At 41.9% G+C, this 21771-nt stretch overlaps 1 protein-coding gene across 1 annotated transcript; it reads left to right on the top strand.

Annotated features, from left to right (window-relative positions):
• Window positions 1-9388: 9388 nt before the first annotated feature.
• pou3f1 (POU class 3 homeobox 1) lies at window positions 9389-11425 on the top strand. The gene has a single exon (XM_030748928.1). It carries the CDS (start codon window positions 9427-9429, stop codon window positions 10549-10551), a length of 1125 nt encoding a protein of 374 aa, XP_030604788.1. The 5' UTR covers window positions 9389-9426; the 3' UTR covers window positions 10552-11425.
• The last annotated feature ends 10346 nt before the right edge of the window (window positions 11426-21771 follow it).

The raw sequence follows: 21771 nt of genomic DNA, 5'->3' as shown, positions 1-21771 counted from the left end.
TTTGGATGTGGGTAACAGACCATAACAATTTGTAAATGGTAAAATATTCACATTAGTATGTGAACATAAACATAACTGGATCCATGTTGGTATTTTTTTTAAACTTTTTTTTTTTTCCACGTTTAAGTAAATAAAATGAATGGGGGATTGGTGGCAAATCATGCATTTTTCTTTTTTTTTATGAGGAGAAATATTCGCACAAAATAAAGAAAAGAATAAACTTCTAAATTTCTATCTTCTTTTCACTATAGTATGAAACACACTTTCTGCAAACATAGTTTGTTTTAAGCTATGTTGTAACTTTTCTAAACAGAACATTTACAAAAGTAGAGGCAAGTCACATTTGAGAGCAGTCTCCAAAGAAATGGTCATTCGGTATGGGAAATTCAAATACTGGAAATATGACAAATTCAGTCAACTGACAGGCTGCTTTCTTATCTTATTCCGTATATGTAATTGTACACACCTTTTCCTTAATATATGCTTTATATGCCAAATAGAAAGTTTTATTTTTGTCTGTTGGGACAACAAAGATAATATTCTTTAAAGCAGTGAAGAGTCCACAGTGGGATGCTGCTAACAGAAAATAGCCCAGAGCTGGGCTGGCCTGCAGACCTACATCATTTAACATACTGCCAACACCACCCTGCGTATATAGCCAGTGCACCCCACACATCAGTCACTGCTTGCTGTGTGCGTGATAGAGAAAGAGAGAGTGGGAGTGTGTGTGCGTGCGTGCGTGCGTGCAAGTGCGAGAAACAGAGATGAATGACACCTAATCATGTACACAATGCATCTAAGCTCCATAATGAAAGCCACTGATAAGAAAAATTAACATAACACCTAAGTGGTACAGAATGAGACAGTGGACTTAAATAAAGATGCCTTTTGCACCATAAATCTGAACCATAAACACAAATATATAAGACACACAAACATAATTCAGTGACTTCCTCATTCTAGGCTGAAAAAAGACCCTAAGGCATATGTACACATATCTGCTTCATCCTCATTTTTGCTTTTTGCCAGTTCCCGCAGAGCTGGGTCCTCCACTCATAGCACGGTGCAGTAAGTTTTAATGGTAAATCAACAAAGGGCCGACATGAAAGAAAGGCTAGCTTTCCAGTTTGCAGGGTGAAGAATTATTCATCAGCACTGTAGTGTTGCACTGCAGGCGAAAATCCTGCAGCAGCGCTCCATTTTAATTGCCAGAAAATGACTGTAAATGATACAGAGAGAAAGGGAGAAGAAGCCAAAAAAGGAGACAGAGGGAGAGAGAAACGAAAAAGAGAGTTGGAATCAGAGGTATAAAGAACAGGAGAAAAAAAAGGACACCCCCTCTACCAACAGCTGCCCCCCCAAATTGAAGGCCATGGTGATAAAAAGCTATGTGGCAATCAGAGAAGTGAAGTGTCCCCCCAGCAGCCTAAAAGAGAGATAGTGAAGGGAGAAAAGAGGAGAGGAGGGCAAGGGGGAGTGCCATCAAAAAAGGACTGGTGGGATTAGGTCTGAGAGAGAGTTTACTACGCTCTTTTTGTGCGCCGAACCTGCAGGATTAGAGATAACAAATGTTAGCCGAGGACGGGCACCTGCTGTGAGCCGAGAAGAAGAGGAGGAGGAGAGGACGAGAAGAGGGGAGGAGAGAGGAGAAGAGCTAACCCACTAAAACAGCAGAATGGGCTTTTGTAGCCCTGTGCAGAATTAGAGGAAAGCGGGCTAAAGGGGGGAGACAGGAAGAGGATAAGGGGGGGGCAGAGAAGCAAAGAAGTGGATGGAACGGGTACAAAGTAAATTTGTAATTGTCAAACAGATGAAGGAGCTGAGATTTTGTGGAGGAGTAAACATTGAACTTGCTAATCTTTGGACCTCAAAGCCTGCTTTGCTCGCAGTCACTCTAATGCCTTCACCAATATGCGTTTCTGTTTGCTTGAATTGTGTGGCCCCTGTAAATCCACACATCAGACTTCGTGTAAAAACAAATAGAACACAACAAATATTCTAACTTTTTAAAGTCGCTCATCTCTTACTCATTCTCCTCACCTTGCCCTAACTACCTTTATGCCATCCTCTTCTCCAGCCTTTTCCACCCATCTGCAGCGCTTGGGTGTATGTGACTGAAATTGCTGCTGGGGCCTGGGGACCTCCCCACCTGCTCTCTGCAATGACCCCAGCCCAGGAACCACTCAGACTGGTCAATCAACAATTAAAAGCCTGTCTGTAGCTACTAACTCAATTCAACCACTCAGCTTAGTGCTCCGTTAGAGCCAAGGCACCCAGACAGAGCCGAGACAGACTCAACAGCCTTGACCTCTCCACTCCTCATCTCAAACACACACACACACACAGACACACACACATACACCGTAGTCCGAGCCAGTGTGGTCACACCTACACAGACTTACCGATGTTTGAACCCCCAGGGGGTTGTCTCAAACAAATGCATACCTAGGTGGGCAGCGCTGTAGTGGATGCACATGTGACAAGAGGCAGGAGAGCTTTACCTTGAGGCCTGGCCTGGACAAAAAGGTCACAACCTCTGTCTCACAAACATCTTGGTACCTGCGCCTCAACCTGAGGGTTTAACCCTGTTTAGCGTTCAATACGGAGTTTGACCTTTTCTCCAGTCTGACTTAAGGCATTTACTGTAGTGTTCTGTTGGTCAGTGTATGTGTGTGTGTGTGGCCATACGGTGCAACTTTTCACATACAGACACACAATCCTTAAACTAGAAGATCTAGAAGTACAAGTACTAGGTACTAGTTTTCACTCTAAGAATACACGCTAACACTCTTTAACATTCATATACACACACTAAAATGCTTCAATTGCCTCTTGTGTTTCCTGTTTTTACTGTTTCATCATTCACTCACTGCTTGAAAAAAAAAAAAAAAGAGACCTGGAAATGTAATATAAAAACAAAAGCTAGAGAATAACTGCAGGGGCTGGTAAACGAAGCATAAAGACCCCGAGTGACCGAGGGGAATTATTTGGCTCCATTAAGCAGGCATTAACATGAATTACTATCTAATTAAAATTAAACAGCTCATTAATAACTTTGCGGTGGGGCCTTAGTGTTGAAGTTCTCTGGAGTGTGTGCGTCTGGAGTGTGTGTATGTGTATTTGAAGATCTGTGTTGTGTCACGGCCAAGAGAGCAATCAAGTGGGATAACACTGAGCAGCTGCCCCAAAGGAAAGCCGAGGCCTGAGAGGGCTTACCTCCGGAACAAGACAACTCTGAAAAAAGATGTTCTTCACCAAATAAAGTTAACTTTATTCACTGTTTAATTCTTCAGCATCAGAAAGTGCAGTAAAAGAAACTGGCATCCAGTGGCTTTGAGGTTTAAGTGTCAGATGTGAAGTGCACAGTCAATGGTACAAAACTGCTGTCTGCTGCCTGTCATTCCTCCTTTCTTTCCATTTGTTTTCTGTCATCCCTGTGTAGTTAATTTTTTTTCAATGTCATTAAAATACCCACGAAATATTTAAACGTAAAACTAGACAAAATGTGCCCAAGTCTTAGAAAGTCTTAAAAATGTCCAGCCAGGTGTAGATTTGCTAGGTAAAAACTCCACATTATGAACTTAAGTCATTTTGGAGGGTTAAATACACATGCAGCTGTTTTTTTGTTTTTTTGTTTTAGTTTTTTTGAAAACTGCTTTTAATCAAATATTGTTTTTTTTAAGCAATAAAGGAACATAGAGTTCTGTCAGTCAGAAAGTAAAGTTGTAGCAGTGTCATCATGTCTATACAAGCAAATAATAAACACACACACACACACACACACACACACACACACACACACACACACACACACACACACACACACACACACACACACACACACAGGAAGCCAGAAAACGGGTGTACATAGAATAAAAGACTGAAATTGTGAAATGGACCAAAGGGAGTTATGAACAACAGACTTTCCATACAATGCAACATGTTTGCACACATGCACACACACACACACGCATTTTGACAATATGTGAGACACGTCGACTCACTCCTGCCGTGTCCTTTTGGGGTCATGGCCTTCATGTTGGCAAGCCGCTCAGCCTTGCAGGGTCTGTCAGGCGAAAAGCAGACAGAAAGAGAGAGATGGTCTGAGTCTGAGATCAATGTGTTACCGTTCTTGTCATCATCTTAACAAGAAGATACTGAAGAAACGAGAAGAGTTGTGGATTGTGTAGGGTACAGCTGATGCTCAGTAAAGATGGCACCAGTGATCACTGTTACATTTGTTTTCATGGCACAGAAACAGTTCCGATGTTAAATCCTTGCCTTCACTGATCTTAGTGTTCTTAAAAATGCATTATCAGCAAAGCGAACCCAAAAACTTTTGAGCCTGAAGTCAGATTTGCAAACACCTTCACTTCCCGTGCATTGATAATGGAACCTAATAATCAAAATCCACAAGACTGTCCAAAGTAAACACTCGACAGTCTAACTACAAAATAAGTTGAAGAAATAATGATAGATAGTCTTCAGAGATGCTGAGTGAATGACAGAGAGGGGGATATGGAGTTAGGCACCAAATGTATGCCAGTGCATGCATCAGCTACCCCCTCCACCCTCCTCTGGGCCAGGAGCTGTTTACCTCTCTATCAGCGGTCCTCTCTAAAAGCTGGGACCCCATCCATATTCACCGGCCTCAAATTCCTCTGCTTATCTCCCCCCAACCCTTGAAAAACCTCCTCGTGTTCCCCTTTGCACATACATACATACATAAACACATCTTTATGGAGGCAAGAGGCAAACGCGCTGGGCCAGGAGGGTGTCGGGGATAAGAATCACCTTGAATTCAAAGCAGAGGATTGTGGGTCCTTGGCGGGTGGATGGACGGACAGGAAACCAGGCACATAGGCTAAGGATCACACTGGTACGTATGACACACAAAACTGCTAGACAGGTAGAAAGAGGCTTTAGGCAGAGGAGCAGATGTGTGCATCACGACTATTAGTAATTCAGAGGCTCTGGAACAGTGAGGTGTGATGCTTTAGAAATTGTGTGCTGTCAGACGATCTGTGTCATTAGGTGATAAATGCATGTGCAGGTTGTCTTTCTGTGTAGGCGCATTTGTGTAGCACCGTCTGCTCTAAACATAGACTAAATGTAGAGTATTTTAAAATTGAATTGAAATTTTGTTTGTATGCCAAAAAGTGAATCCAGGAACTCAAAATGCCCTACTAGCACGGGAAATAGGATAACTCTTATGGCCACTTTAAAAGTTATTGAGAAATATAATTGGATTAGCTGTTATTCACAACACTGAGATTTATATGAAGTGGACAAATCACTTATGATGGTGGCTGCTTTGAAAAAGGCGAGCAGGAGACTGGCTGTTAAGAACTGAAAGTACAAGTGAGGGCTCAAAGAGTGCTTGAGCAGAAGCAGAGACACATGGAGTAGGGGGGACCGGTACCCCGTTCCTCTGCAAGCTGCGTTGTTTGGGGATTGAAGTTGGGAACTCTCTCCACTACTAATTGCGCGCCGGTGCTTTCATGAATATTCATTCTGGTGTGTTCAGACCCCGCCTAATTAGCCGGGAGATAGAGGAAGAAATTCGCACCTTTTACCACAAGAGAAGCGTTTCCCCCCGTCGCATTCTCAAGGGGATGCTGGCAGAATAGCCCAAGTTCATTAGCCAAAAAAAGAAAGGGAAAAAAGTTACCTGAAAAGCACGGGACGATTTTGGTCTTCAAAATGGATGAGCAAACAGGGATTTTTTTTTTTATTTTTTTATTTTTTTTTTTTTGCAATTGCATATTTAGTGCCTGTTACGCTTGTCTGTCAAAAAAATAAAAAATAAAAAAAGCGGAAACGAATTACAATTATCTGATTGAGTGAGTTGGTGGATATTAATCTACTCGCGGTAGTAGAGAGGTGCATCACATGAATTTTAAAATCTAAACATAGCTTGTAGCAGGTCGAAATGTTCCCCCTGGAATTGAGGAAGACTTGTATTTAACATCTAATATGAGGCCGCTGCCGGTTTAGGAACTAGAGTGTCTGATTTCAGGTATACTTGTGGAAAATGGAACCCGATTAAACTTCATTTCGAAATTAAATGCTGAAAGCCTCAAAATGCAAAAATCTGCTGTAAAGTTTTGCAGTTTAGTTTAAAAAACAACATTTTGAAATGATATTCATATAAGAGTATATTCAGTTTATTTCAGCTGTACTCTGATAACACATTTCAATTTTTTGTTCAGCATCATTTTTATTCGAGAGGACAGAAACGGCTGTGAGATCTTTTTATAATCCTCATATTTGTCGTATTTAATTTTGATGCATTTTGTTGTCTACCCATCCTATCTGTACTGACACTAAGGCAGCACCTAAATGAAAGGGGGAGCTTGGTTAATTGAAGGGTCGCTGGGGTCCTATTGGTGGAATTGTGCCCTGGCAAAATCTGCTGCATATAAAGAAGACTGAGGGGGGGGGGAGATTAACACGTGACTGCCTCAAAAAGAAAAAGGCCTCTACTCCTAAATAACCCCCTTAATTACAGACGCACGGGAATTTATGCCCCGCATCTCCTAAAATAGCGATTGTCTGGAAAAGCATTGTGCTTGGTTAGTTTTGCGTTATTAAAATTCATTTTAGAGAGTAAGTTGTAATGTATCTCCCTTTCTGCGTGCTGACAGTATGTCAGTGCGTCACAGGAAAGGGACTCGCAAGAAAGTACGGAATAAATCAGGGAATTGTCTTCTGAGGATGACACAAAGGGGTCTTATTTCGGGTAAAAGAGGTCAAGCAACTTCCTCATCTCTGCGGTTCACAGTAAGTGTGCCTCGTAATTTCTTTTTTTCACTTTGTTTTCTGAGTCCATCATATCGCGTTCATTTCCAGCCACTTTTCCTGTACGGCCTGTCATTCACCACTAAGTTCTGTGTGATCCCTTTCATCGAGCGCACCATGGAAACCTCGCGCGTCCTGGCAAAAATGCACCTCAGCGCACACAAGGCCATATTCTTTACAAAAGGGCCAAAGCATCTGGACCTTTCTTTTCCAGCAACTACTCGCTGGCATGGCAAAGCACAAGACTGGGTCTGTGAGGCAGAAACCACTGCTTTTTATAGACTGGGGACAAGAATGACTGAATAGCTAACGCATCTTCATTAACTGAGAGCTGCGTGGAGCTCTGGTCTCTTATAGCAGTGACGCGCAGGACCTGAGGTCTCTCAAGACACAGAGGAAAGGCACATGTAATAAGGAAAATCTTGGTAGTGATTTTTCATAAAGGAGCCGCGTTACAGGCGCTTTGTCATCTTTGTCATACATGTTGGTTTTTATTGTAACCGATTTCTGCGTTATATTCTCTAAACTATTAATTTAAATCCATAAAGTTTAGTTACTAAATGTAGTGGTAAATATGTAATTATATATCAGTCTATTCTATGATTAGAAAAGGCAATTTACACATGCAAACTATTCATTTATTAGAATAAAAGGAAACATGAAGTGTAACCTATTAATCATAAGACGTCTTTCTTCAATTCTTACACTGCATTAGAAATGTAAACGTAAACCCTAATATCAGACTGCGTTACTAATAAATTGCTCTCAGATGACACGGAGATAACTTGCCAGGACTGTCTCCCACTCATCCCAAATAAATATATAGCGGATGGGTGGACAAAAACCACGCCTTTCAAGAGATGATGACGAGCACCTGTGACCCCGACATTTTAAACACACACACAGACACACGCGCGCGCGCGCGCGCTACATTGTTAGCGCTGGAGACAAGAGTACAGCAAGGACGCAGTGACAGCAGAAAGGAGACAACTTACCTTTTAGTCTTGTAGTCCCGGATTAAAATGAACACTAGAGTTGAGTCGTACTGTAAATAGAAAGAGAATAGTCGCATGGGGAAGATGACAACAAACAAACACGCGGCAGAGATAAAAAGGCAAAACATTGCTTTCAGGTAAATGATTAAAATGGGACTGTTGCGCCTGAAAAACCTTCCAAAAAGCTCCTGTTTTAGAAGGAGCGGAACATGTGCCTGATTGCAGAGTTTTAGGCGAATGGAACGGGAGAGATGTAAGATTTGTTTAAAGCCCCGCATTTCCATTTAAGAACGTGATTGTGTTTGCAAAGATCCCTTTCAATCTTCGCATCCCCCCCTCTCTCTCTACCCCTCAGCGTCTCTGAGGCTGCTTTGCAATTCATAGAATTGGTAATTTGCTATTGGGACAAAACGTGAAGGGAAAAATAATCAGATCAACCGGGAGAGGTAGTGAGGAAGGAGCCAGGAGAAAGAAACACAAGGTTTCTCTCTCCAAGTTGCTGCTTAGTAAAATGCTTCGAGAGGTAAATGATATCAGAATAAAGGCTGTTTTATTTTCATGGATCGGTAAAATCTAAATTTCCAGGGCTGGGGAAAATCATCTGTAAGAGCCTGGCAGTGAGGATTCACTGCCATATGAAAAATCAATTAGATTGTTTTATGATTATAAATGGTAATTATCAGATGTGTCAGTCTGCCTTTTTGGGATATCAAAATAAGAGACGTAATGATCGGACTAAATTGTGTCGCTATAATATGTCACCTCTGTCACCTGTACTCAACGTATGTGGAGGGAGGGAGGCTAAGGAGAGAGAAAAGGAACGTGTTTTGGCCTATCTCATCTAAGTGGGTGGTGATGATGAGATCATACAACATTGAAAATTACCGAGACAATACAAATAAATGACACACGCGGAGGCTTTGAAACAGAGAAAATGCTTTCAAATTTGTCACACATTTACAACAGCATTCACAGACACATCACATAGGTTTATTTACACGCCTCTCGTTGTGTGGGTGGCTGCAGAACTGGAGCAGTGCGCCTTATAATCTATTTAAAACGAGGAGCGCTATAATCATCAGTGACCTATTATAAAGGTGCACGGGTGTGTAAGTGCATCTGTGTGTGTTAGAGGGAGGACCGGAGGAAGGGGGGATCCTTCAAAAAGATCCCCGTACTCCCCCACGTGGTTATTTGCAAAACAACCGATCTAAAGTAGGGGAAAGCTAATCAAACCCCGCTGCTGCAGCCCGGTTCACCTTCCATGGAGAAAACTGGAGACTGGAAAAAAAAAAAATCATTTAAAAGACACGGCTTATGTGCAGCTTCACCAAAACGAGCAGTGTAGACTACTGTTAAAAACTAATAGACATTTATTAAAAAGAACATATGTTTTTTTCTATAACATATGTAAGATCGGAGCTCTGTCCGAAAAATGCGCTGCACCGTGCTCTGAACCCCTGCGCCTATTGAGTATGTCCCTAGTGGGCTTGAATCGGAGAGGAGCCAATACAAGCGGAGGGGAGGCGTGTCTTCGCTCTTCCACAAGACCTCCCAGAGCAGGTTGTTGCGTTTTGGCTCTAAAGCCTGGAGACCTCCGAAGTGCTCGTCAGTTTTCGAAGTAGGAGCCATGGCGACAACAGCTCAGTATATTCCGAGGAATAACTCCTTACCGTCTAACCCGCTCATGCATCCGGATTCGGACAGGATGCACCAGGGGACGACCTACAGAGAAGTACAGAAAATGATGCACCATGAGTACTTGCAAGGGCTTGCGGCAACCAACACGGGACACCCGATGAGCCTGACGCACCATCAGTGGCTGCCAACCTCCAACACAGACTGGTCCAGTGGTACCCACATCGGACAGGAGCACAAAGCCAGCGTGCAGGCGAGCAGGGAGGACCTGAGCAACGGGTTCCACCACAGGTCTCACCTGGTGCACCAGCAGGCGCAGAGTGGCCACCATGGTTCGTGGGCTCCTGCCACAACACACCACTTATCCCCGCTGTCCCCAGCATCCAACGGCCACCAGTCACTTGTCTACTCACAGCCTGGATACACAAACCTCAATGCAATGTTGAGTCCCCAGCCCGGCTCCCTGCATCATGGCATGCGGGACCCACTCCACGACGATTCGGGCAGCCACGATAACCAGATGGAGTCGCCCCAGCAGGCTTTCAGCCACCACCAGGACCACTCGGACGAGGACGCGCCCAGCTCCGACGACCTGGAGCAGTTTGCCAAGCAGTTCAAGCAGCGGCGGATCAAACTGGGCTTTACGCAGGCGGACGTGGGGTTGGCTTTGGGCACCCTGTATGGAAACGTCTTTTCTCAGACCACTATCTGCAGGTTTGAAGCGCTGCAGCTCAGCTTCAAGAACATGTGCAAACTTAAGCCGCTCCTTAACAAGTGGCTGGAGGAGACAGACTCGAACACGGGCAGTCCCACCAATTTGGACAAGATTGCTGCGCAGGGCAGGAAACGAAAGAAGAGGACCTCCATTGAAGTGGCTGTGAAAGGGGCGCTGGAAAATCATTTCTTAAAATGCCCAAAGCCATCGGCTCATGAAATCAGCACTTTAGCCGGCACTCTGCAGTTGGATAAAGAGGTTGTCCGTGTTTGGTTTTGCAACAGAAGACAAAAAGAGAAAAGAATGACACCAGTGGGGGTCCCTCACCCGAATATGGAGGACGTATATTCCCAAGCAGAGACCCCTCCTCTACACCGCACACTACAGAGTCCTGTGCAGTGACTGTTTTCATGAACAATCTGAGCATTTCCGCGGGGGGGGGGGGATAGAAAAGGGAAAGGGGCTATGGAGTTTACAGTATTTAAGTTTGACTTTTGTTTTCCCGAGAGAAAAGAGACGTGGAAAAGTTGAACAGATCAGTTTTGCCTTTAGTATTCGGAGATTCTCGTGTCCATCAAATAGATGGCAAGAGAGAAAATGTTAAGAAAAAAATAATAATAAAAAAGAAAAAAAAATATTCGCTATTACTGATTCCGTGCGCATTTAAAGTGAAACAAAGATCTTTATTTACCAAAATTTTACAGAGGAGACATGCATATAAAAGTAAATTTGATATCCAATGGCTGCTCCAAATAGGGGGTAATTAAATGTGGCAACTGAGTCCATCTCCTCCTGGTGTACCATGAACTGCAGGCGCTGACCAGAATGAGGTTGTTGCCTGAAAATGATCAACACTGGAGATGAAAAGCCTACACTGAATGAACATTTTTGCTTTTTCCAGGCTTAAACTGGTTATCCAGATTTCTGAATATTAGTGTATACTTTCTTTGTTATATTAAGTGTGATGTTTTGGTTTGGGAAATACTTTAACTTCAGTGTCTCTCTTTCTGCAAAGTGTCTATGATTTTGTTCATTATTTGCTATAGGTACTGTAACTCATCAGAGCAACCGCTAATTTTTTTTTATTTATTTTTTTCTGTTTACTCGGTGGGAGTGGAGAAGTGATGGAAATCGTGGCACCCGAAAACACAACACATAAATAACGCCAGACACGTTTTAGAAATCGTCAAGTGCAACAGGACATCCAAGTTCTGACTGCATGCCTTAAAAAAAAAAAAAAAAAATCAAGCTTTGCAGCTGACCACGCCGAAATTTGCAAACAGCACCAAAAGTGAAAATTATAAACAAGCATTTTCTTGTTTTCTTTGGGGGCTTTGATTGTTTTGAAATTATTGTTTTCTTTGCATGGAGCACTTATTCTTTCGTTAATATTAATAATACTATTTTATGTCTTTTAATAAAAGTGTGAGTGGAGCTGATCTCATTAGGCTTAAACACAAAAGCCTAAATCCCATGTTTACAGGTTCCTGGTTATCACCACAGAGCGCTGTCAGCCCACACTGCTTACTGCCTGTTATCCTGTTGTATCCCAAACATTTTGAGAGATTGGTCAAATATGAAAAGTTATAATAACTCAGGTAACTTCAGTGCCCCATGTCGGAATATGACGCCTGTACATGATTTGTTTTCCTCTGTGTTTCTATTTTTCTTTGTTTGTTTGTTTGTTTTGTTTTGTTTTTTTTTAAATATGATTCAGTTTTCTTTGTTTCACATAGTCACTGTATTATAGTAAAACGCTGGAATCGGAGAAAAGAAAATTAAAACTCATTGAGCGTAAGCGATGAAGGGATTTACTTTAGATATATTTATTTTTTTTCCCGGTCTATAAGGAAATCTGAAAATCTCACGCGTTCTATGTCATATCTCAGTGTTGGACCAGTCCAAAAACCTACAGCAGTGCTATTCAATACAGATGAGGGAAACTTTTTTCCAGGAAAAAACAAAAAAATAATAATAAAGATTTTAGAGAAAATGTTGCCAGGATTATTTCCGATATGTAAATATGTCTAATATGTAAACTTGTATTTGTTCTGAGATATTGTTTTTTTTTTTTGTTTCTTTCTTTCCGGGCAGTTTTGTACACTTACTAATTCCAAGAAGATATTTTAATATGATTTCATTTATGAATCTGACCATTTATATATATATATATTTATTTCTTAAAAGTGTTTGGAGCTTTTTTTGTTCAGCTCTGTTAATGGTTATGTTGCAGTAGACTTCAGTATGTTTTCCCCTTTTGTTTACTACATTGGTTGTATGTTGATTGCTAAATGTAGACTGCAAAGTCACATTTATATTTATGTTATAGTAATATTTTATTACTTACATAAAACATATATACAAGAAATGGTCTTCTGTCTTCATTAAATTGCAAACCACTCGTCTTTTGTTGTCTAATACAGAATCACCAGGCAAGCAAGATAAACCTGATCATAAAGTTTAATGCTGTTCACTGGTCTGAGCATCGGGAAGAAGTGAGCACGCCATGTGCTCATTTTAAATAACAGTGATTCGTTATGTAACAGGGGATTGTTTAAAATCAGAAGCTGTGTACATGTGCTGTTAAGGGGAATAGACAACAGTATTTTACCTCAGGCATTCCCTGCTAAGTTCACAGTCTGTGACGTTGTTCACATCTTTGTGTAATCGCAGTATTAAATTGTGCAATATTAATACGGAATTACTGTCTTTGTCGTTATTATTATTATCCTTATTATTTAACAGAGGCATTTGTGTAGAAAAGCCAAATGTGCTTTCTCTAATCATAATTTGAGCTGTTTTCTTCATATAAAAAAGCATCGATCATCACTTGACATGTTTTAGGCGTTTAAAAGGCGAATTGTGATGAATCTTTGATCTGAGACTGAAGTGCCTGCAGGCAAACATCAGCCTCTTTTCCAAAGATAGAGAGAGGAAAAGCACACAGGCCCATAGGACCAACATAAACGGCGGGCCCTAAAGTTTTATAAGGGTAAAGACAAGCGTAATAAACAGACAAAATATTTAAGTGTTTCTAGCATCTAAAAAAATGTTCGACATCTCTAAATCGTATATTAAATGTAGTCTCCATCTTAGGGGCCCTTCTGTCTACAATAACGGACCAAAGCGACAGAAGACATAATTTCCACATTTGCATGTATACATAAGACCAACATATATGTAGTGGAATTTAGTGCAGCCGCTGATATTTTTATTTAATACACCTTTCATTTATACATTCTCAAAATCACGAAGAAAATTAAAACGATTCACTGCAGCATGCGTTTCCCTTATTGGAGCAGCCTCTCTTTAACGAGCTTAGCTGCAATTTTTAAGTTTAAGTTTGTTGAAGAACTTAGAATTTTATCAGGGGCTAGTAATTTCAAATAATTAATAGTTGCACATTTATATTTAATGACTTTATTGTGGTTTGGGTGGTGGATCACAGAGGAATACGCAATGTAAAGTTTTATTTCCCGTTCAATTTCTACTCGTCACAGGGATTAATGTCTCTGTCCATCCGTGTATATATGCCCTAACGCTAATAAGTATCTTCGTGAAGTATTTCTTTCAATTTGAGTAATTCGATTTTATTTCAAAGATGATTTAATTTGTACAGACATCCCTTGAAAAACTACGGTAAAGTAACGATAGACAAACACGAAAAAAAAAAAGAAAAAAAAAAAGCAGATTTTTTTTTCTTTGGTGCTTCTGTGATGCAAGTGGGGGAAAAAAGTTGTTGTTTGTTTTTTTTTCCTTTTTCTTTTTGCAGTGGCCGAGGTGGTCAAATTGTGGGAGAGGAGGCCACATTAGGAAGCAAAGGAATTGGCAGACAACAGCGAGTCACAGGCGCCCCCTGCTGGCTAAGATGGGGTACTTCAACGTCAAATGAGCCTAAAACAAGGGATGTAATAGCCTAATCATCAAGACAAACATTATTTTTCTGTATTGTGTGTGTCTGTGTTCGGACTCAAACAATTCAGGCGTGCATTACAAGAATCTGTAGTTGGTCAGCTTTACAAAAGTTGCAAACAAGACTGTGCTGTATTTCCTTTAGTCTATTATCAAATTCATTTGGGCTAAGGTTTATGACTGATGGATATCAAAAAGGGATTTTGCTGCTTTTGGCACCCCCTAGAGAGATTTTACCCAGATACAATGAAAAAGCTTTAGTCTTGTAATAATAATAACAATAATAGTAACAAAAATTACTATTTTTTTTATTTACCCAAGTATAATACAGATTTTGGCTTATGAAATGTTAGTTACGAGAAAAATGCAAAGACTCCAGCCAAATAAGGTTACACAGACTCATTGCCTTTACTATACCTGGATCAATCATGCTTACTGTCATGTTACCCGCCCCCCAAAGGCCCATACTGAGCTGAGAAAAGCCCTGATAAACTGTTGAGAATGTGTTTTTATGCACAGTCTTGCACCCAGTTTATCTATTCATAGTAAACAGACTCTCAATGAGACACTAGTTCTCATTATTGAAAGTTTTAAAGGTGACTCAACCAGAGATCAAACATCAGACCTCCCAGTATTAAAACTATCTAAAGTGACCAGCAGAAATACAGTGCAAAACACAGGGGCCTGCAGAGTGGACACAGAAAACATCCACACCTGACCAGACATAAGAGACTGTGGTGACTCACACCAACTGTTATTTTTTTTTTTTTTTGATGATATGCAATTTTCATTCTGCACCGTATGGAAGTTCACAACCTCCATTATGCCATTAAATCAATAATACATGAGGAGAACTCATCACAAAACAGCAAAACCCAGGTCTTTGACCTGTGTATCACCACAGTTCATTCTTTCCTCCTTTCCATCTCGTGCTCTCTCAGCGGTCTTCTCTCCTACTGAGTGGGCCCTCAGCAGCACTTGCAGTGGAGCTCCAGCCTCAGCAATGCCCAGGCAGTCATGAACGCCAATGCCTCCTTCATCAGGGAAGTATCGTTACACACAGGAGATGTGGATTAGTGATGATTAGCAGGGATTATGGGCGGTTAATGGTGGGAAAATACATTACAAACCATCGGCTCTTGGAGGGGAAGGGGGTTTTACTCACGCTAGCGGATTTGCATTGATCCACAGCAAATGAATGAGGATTAGTAGCATCAAGCTATCTGCCAACAGATAAATAACATTAAGCGTATTATACGCCAACGCCTGCTATTAATGACATTAGGAACACCACTACAATGCCGGCAATTATGGAAATAATAGGAGCAGCTGAATAATGTAGGTTGGGATTCTTGGGATTCCAGCTCATCCTCATGTAGCGTTCTGGGGTGATGCTGGAAAGTCAAGCTACTTTGTGGCAAAGAAGCTTTTAGCTTTCGGGTACCATCATCTACTGGGACATACTTTAAGGAGTTTATATTTTGTTAATGTTTTGATTTTTAATAAATAATTTCACTGCTTTATAGGCTGGTAATAAGCCCTTCGTAAACCCAAGTTAAAGGTTTCCAGGCTGTGAAATTTCACATTGGTTCTTATATATCATAACTTGTCTTTTTACCTGTTACTTTAATTTATCAAGAAGAATTCTTTCAAAGTACAAGCAGCTTTTGTAGAAGAGATGAAGAGGACCAGGACCAAAAGGGATAATTCATTATTTACTCACAGTTAGAAACTCTCACTTGCCAACTCAGAGACAGTGTTGACTTCTCATGAAAAGCATTAATACTTTTTTTTTTTTATCCATTAACTAAGACAAACAAGCAAGTTTTAAAACACAGTGGTATCTTTTTTAGTGGTTTGTTAATGTTTTTGTTTGATATGACAGATCCTAAACAAATAAATGAATAATCAAATAATAATGGGGAATAATTTAAACAGTGTTGATAAGTCACAGCACTACCAAAGTACACTTGGTCCTTTGCGCTTTGTGTCACTACCTAGCCAAGGTGATACCTGGACCCCACAGATGTTGCACAGGTAGTTCAACATTTCCAGGAACGCACATCAATACGTGCCATTGCCAGAAGGTTTGCTTTGTCTTTCAGCACAGTCTCAAGAGCATGGAGGAGATTTCAGAAGACAAGCAGTTTCTCTAGGAGAGCTGGACAGAGCTATAGGAGGTCCTTAACCAATCAGGAGGTCCTTAACCAATCACCAGGTCTGGTAAATGCTCCCTTGAGAAAGGAGGAACAGGATGAGCACTGCCAGAGCTACAAAATGACCTTCAACAGGCCACTGGTGTGAATGTCTCTGACCAAACAATCAGAAACAGACTTAATGAGGGTGGCCTGATGTCCTCTCGTGGTCCCTGTGCTCACTGCCCAGTACCATGTAGCCCTATTGGCATTAGCCATAGAATATCAGAATTGGCAGGTCCACCACTGGCACCCTGTGTGCTTCAGAGATGAGAGCAGGTTCACCCTCAACACATGCAACAGACATGAGTGGTTTGGTGGTGGGTCAGTGATGGTCTGGGAAGGCATATCGATGGAGGAATGCACAGACCCCTAGGCAACGGCACCCTGACTGCCATTAGGCATTGGGATAAAATCCTTGGACCCACTGTCAGACCCTGTGCTGGTGCAGTGGGTCCTGGATTCCTCCTGGTGCACCACAATGCCCAGCCTCATGTGGTGAGAGTGTGCAGGCAGTTCCTGAAGGATGAAGGGATTAATACAATTGACTGACCCCCACGGTCGCCTGACCTAAATCCAGTAGAACACCTCCGGGACATTATGTTTCGGTCCATCTGACGCTGCTAGGTTGCACTTCAGACTGTCCAGGAGGTCAGCGATGCCCTGGTTCAAACCTGGGAGGAGATCCACAGGACACCATCCGTCGTCTCATTAGAAGCATGTCCCGACGTTGTTAGGCACGCATACGAGCACTCAGGGGCCACACAATCTACTGAGTACAATTTTGAGTTGCTGCAATGAAATTTCGGCAAAAAGGATTAGCCTGACAAATAATTTTTTCACTTTGATTTTTGGGGTGTCTTTGAATTCAGCCGTCTGTAGGTTGATATTTTTCATCTCCATCAAACAATGTGGCTTCCTTTCGTTCCTAACACATTACTCAGTCCATATCAGTGCAGTTATCCAGCATGATTTTTTTCCTATTGAGATCTGATGTTTTTTCAAAGTGTTCCTTTAATTTTTTTTTTTTTTTTTGAGCATCATACATCCTCTTTGTAACAAATTACATCTAACATTTTACTCTTTAGGTAGGCGTGCAGGCACTCATTCTACTGTCGGCCCCACATTTTTATCCTGACAGGTGAAAGAGCCTATAGCTTTCTTATTCTCTATTTCTACCTCTTCCTCTGGCTGAGTTCTCTTCTTCTCTTCTTACCGTTTATGTAATAAATACTCCTCTCCCACAGTGAGTGGTAGAGAAAGTGGGGTTGGAAACTGGAAAAAGAACAGAATAATGCATTTTTTCATCAAAAATTCCTTCTCTTCCCCTACCTCAAGGTTTCCTCCTCTGAGCCACTTGAAAGATGGGCAACAATGTGGCCACACAGTGAACACCTAGTTACCATATGAAACACTCCAGCAGTGAAGTGAAGGAGACGGAGAAGGGAGAGGAGAAGTCTTGTGTTATTTATGATACTGGACCTTGTAGCTATATGGGTTCCTCCTTCATGTCTACTCCGAAGTATGGCCCCCATATGCGAAGGGGTATGAGTGCAGGTTTATAAAGTTACTCCCCCTCCTCACTGTATCTCTTTGCTCCTGACTGAGAGGTTTTGAAGAAGAAAAGTAGCCCATCTCCCTCTGTCATGGCTTTGAGCGACATTTTATATCGCCTCAGGTGTCTGTCAGTGTGACTAACAGTTCTGAGAGTGGAGAACTAATATCTCAGGAACTTGACTTCAGGCAGCTGCACATAGATTTTATTGGTGGTGGCATACAATGAGAAGAAAGTCATACTTTAGAAACATTCAGTAGCAGTAATTACTAGTGATTCACTGAGCTAGTGGGTATTAAACATTGCCTGTGACAACTTTAGCAGGTGATGAGAAAAGAGTGGAAAAGGCAAGATAAATACAGTCAAGTGTACTGCAAAAGCTGCCTTCATTTTGTTGGATGTCACACAAAAAGTTGAAAAGAACCAAAGGAAATGTATTAGGGATTGTTCTCTAACTAAGCAAAGCAGTAATAATGATGGTTTTATTTTCTCTACAGAACCTCACGGCACTTCTAAAAGTGCTGCTGAGGAGGCTTTTTAGACTACTGCACAAGGTTGCAAAATTAATTGTTTTGCCTCAAAGGACATAGCAGTCACATGTTAAAGGTTGCCCCCTCTTTTCACCTTCATGCCAGGCCTTTGTAGAGAAGGCATTGCAGCATCTCTTGACTTCAATTTCAAGGTTTACTGAAGAGAAGAGAAGAGAAAAAAGAAAGACAAGGCCTTGCAGTAGAGAGACACATACCACAGCAGGAAGGTCATCTAAACCTCAAGCACACTGAGATGTTCAGGGCCTTTCTTCAGTCATATGTATTCAAAAGAAAAAAAAAAAGAGGCATGGCTAGTCAGTGTTCAAAAATATATAGGAACGGCAGCTGAAAGATCATCTTTCTACTTACCCTGAGCTGATCTATTGTTTGCTCTGAACTTGCTCTACACACAATACAAACCTAAACAACACTGTTTGCCGTTTGTCCTTTACATACGACTGATCATTCCTGTTATGCATGGTGGAATAGATATCACATTGTGAAGCCCTGCAAATTGGAGCCGGCCAATAACTAGATCATCAAAGATGATCCTGCTGCCCCAGACAGTCGGCTTTGCCCTGCGATGCTGAGTTCAAAGGACGAAAATCGGTTGGCAAATGAGTGTGGCTGCACCGCTCACAGTCAGTTGAAACAACAATAAAGATAAGGCTGATGGAAATAAATAAATAAGGAGGGAGGAATGAGGAGACGAGAGGGGAAAAATAAGGCAAGTCGGGGTGGGAGGGGAGTGTGGGTAGGCATAGCAGAGAGATGAAATGGAGAACTGCCACTGTGCTCAAGGACACCGAGTGCCACCGTGTAATTAGAAATGTACACAGATGATTTGGATGCAGCGATATGATTAGGCAAAGCAGTCTCCAGTCTTAGGCCTAATCAGCTCACTTCTGAGAGATACTCCACGACTACTTGTGTGTGAGTGTGTGTGTTTGTGTGTGTAGGTGATCTAGGAGGGAGGGTACAGTACTACTCTCCCATTACTACAAGCTCTGGGAGGGTACAAGAAAGGGTACAATGAGAAAAAGTTTATGAGAAGATTTGTGAATATGCAAGCAGACAGAATGTGTTTGTTTTGGGTTTTTTTTAAAGATGAGTATAGGTATAATAATCCTATTCAAGAATATTATGAGACTGAATATGTCTTCTAGCTTCTACTTTGAGTCATTTTCTAGGTTCAACTTTAAACCAGTCATTTTAGACAAATACGTTTTAATATCAGCATTTTTAAAAAAACACCCAACACATACGTGACCAGGAGCTGAAGCCCACGATGTGCACAAAAGAACCAAGGATGTACAAAGACCTCACTAATGAGCACAGACCAATTAAAAGAGCTTCTACTTCCACCTCCCTTTCTTTATCCCCCTCTGTCTGTCCTTCTGTCTCTGTGCCTTCAGTGGCTTGTTATTGATCACCTTTAACCTCGTCCCTCAGTGGTGTCAAAACTACCATTTAGGCTCATCCCTAGGGCTAAGCGTGTGTCGATAGCACCCTGCCTCATAAATCATTACTAGAAGGAGGCCTCGAGAGGTTTTGCCTGCCAAAAGTACGGAGGGAAGGCCTGACTTCAGTTGACACATTTTGGCAGAGCCAACCCCCGACGCCCCTAGGGGTCAAGGGTCATCAGTGGTACGCAGAAACCCCCGCCAAACCAGGTTTTTCCAGCCAACCCACCTCTGTTTCAGCAGCGGCACCCTTTTGATTTTTAAATAAGACAAAAGGTCAGTCGTCATCCTGCCCTGTCTTTACAGTGATCACCTTTGCTGTACGTGACAGGCCCTCTTTATTCATGATGGATCTCAGTTTCTGTATTGCTACAAACTGAATTAATGATTAGAAAAGTTTTGGGTCTCAGTAAGCTATAAGGGGGAGTTCACAGAATTAAATGGTTGTGAGTTATCAGTGTCTTTTTGGCTATCTGTGTTAGCCTCACTCAAACTTCTCTTTGCCTCCTCCTGGGCTGAAGTACATGGCTACATATCAGCCAGTTGCTGCATCCACCCACAGCACTCTTTTCCTTTTTTACCCCCTCCCTGCTCACAAAGCTTTTCACCCCATGTAAAGAGGCAAATAAACAATTCATTCAAATCCACTCTCTTCCTGCAAATCTGTCTCTCTCAGTTTGTCTACCTGCTGCTCTCCATGCAGTGGTCAGACAAGTACGAGATCCCTTTGCAATAATGACAGTCGTAGGGCCTGGGGATCAGAAAATGATGGGCAGAGGTGACAGGTCCTTTGTTGGAGTAAAGACTCAGGGAGCATGGGTAAGGAGACAGTGTAAAGGGTAGGGAATCAATGTGTGCTTTTCATTATGCTAACTAATGCTCCTTTGCATTACCTCTATTCCTGTGACCCGGAAATCATTCCTCCTCTGCCATGATGGAGGAGTTTTCAATCATTTAATTGCACCTCAAGGAGCAAAGAGTGAGAAGGCTTCTGGAGGAACTTAAAATAAGGATATATGGGTCTATCCTTCTCAGATGTCTTTTCAAGTGGTGGGACTTATAACTGCTGCACCGCTACACGTCAGTAAGTAACTCATGTCACTCAACACTGAGGAACTGGAACCGTGGATTTGGCAGCGTCAGCTCCTCCTTCCTGAAATCTCTCTGAAAATAACAATAACAATAATTTGAACTGATGTGAATATGTAATTTGTATGTAATGCCAGCAATATGTAAAAATATTCAGATTCTTTACATGAGTGAAAACAACATGTAAACTGTAATTTTGTCTATATGAAAAATTTCCCACTCGCCCTGCAGGTGGTCTTTGTCCTCCAAGCTTCTGGACAGAGATCTTGGATCTTGTTCCTGGAATCTGCTGGAGCCGCTCCACCAGTTTGGGGGTCAGTGCCCCAAGTGTTCCGATTACCACAGAGGACCACTGTAAACTTCATCACACCTTTCTGCAGCTCTGATAGCTGGCTAACTTCCCTCTGTGCTGCCTTGATTTTAGCCTCTAGTCTTCTTTCCCATGAAAGATTCTGCTCCTTGTGGCGCTTCATCTTATAACCAAGCATCTCAAGGATCACTGTTGGCGAGGTATAGATCAGCTGGTTCTTTTCAGTAATGGTCGCAGTAGGGTTTGTCGGTAGTGCTGCATTCACATCTTCTGGTAGACTTTCAGAGGGTACTGCACGTAGTCTTTGTAATCAGCCATGGAGGGTCCAGGTTTCCAGTTAAGCTATGATATTTAGCTGCTCTGGCATTCAACGTACCAGTTGTTGTTAGTAGTGGTGGACAGAGGAAGAAGGCTGTAGCGATAGATGTAACAATACCAAGCGACAGCAACATCTAGAAAGAAGAAACATGAGAAGCTCGAGAAACACCAAGGGCTGAGAGAAGAGCTAGAGGGGATGTGGAAGGTGAAGGTTACAGTGGTCCCTGTGGTAATGGGAACACACGGGGCA

Source organism: Archocentrus centrarchus, chromosome 16, assembly GCF_007364275.1.
Source record: "Archocentrus centrarchus isolate MPI-CPG fArcCen1 chromosome 16, fArcCen1, whole genome shotgun sequence".
NCBI lineage: Eukaryota > Metazoa > Chordata > Actinopteri > Cichliformes > Cichlidae > Archocentrus > Archocentrus centrarchus.
This window is presented reverse-complemented; position numbering and strand designations above follow the sequence as displayed.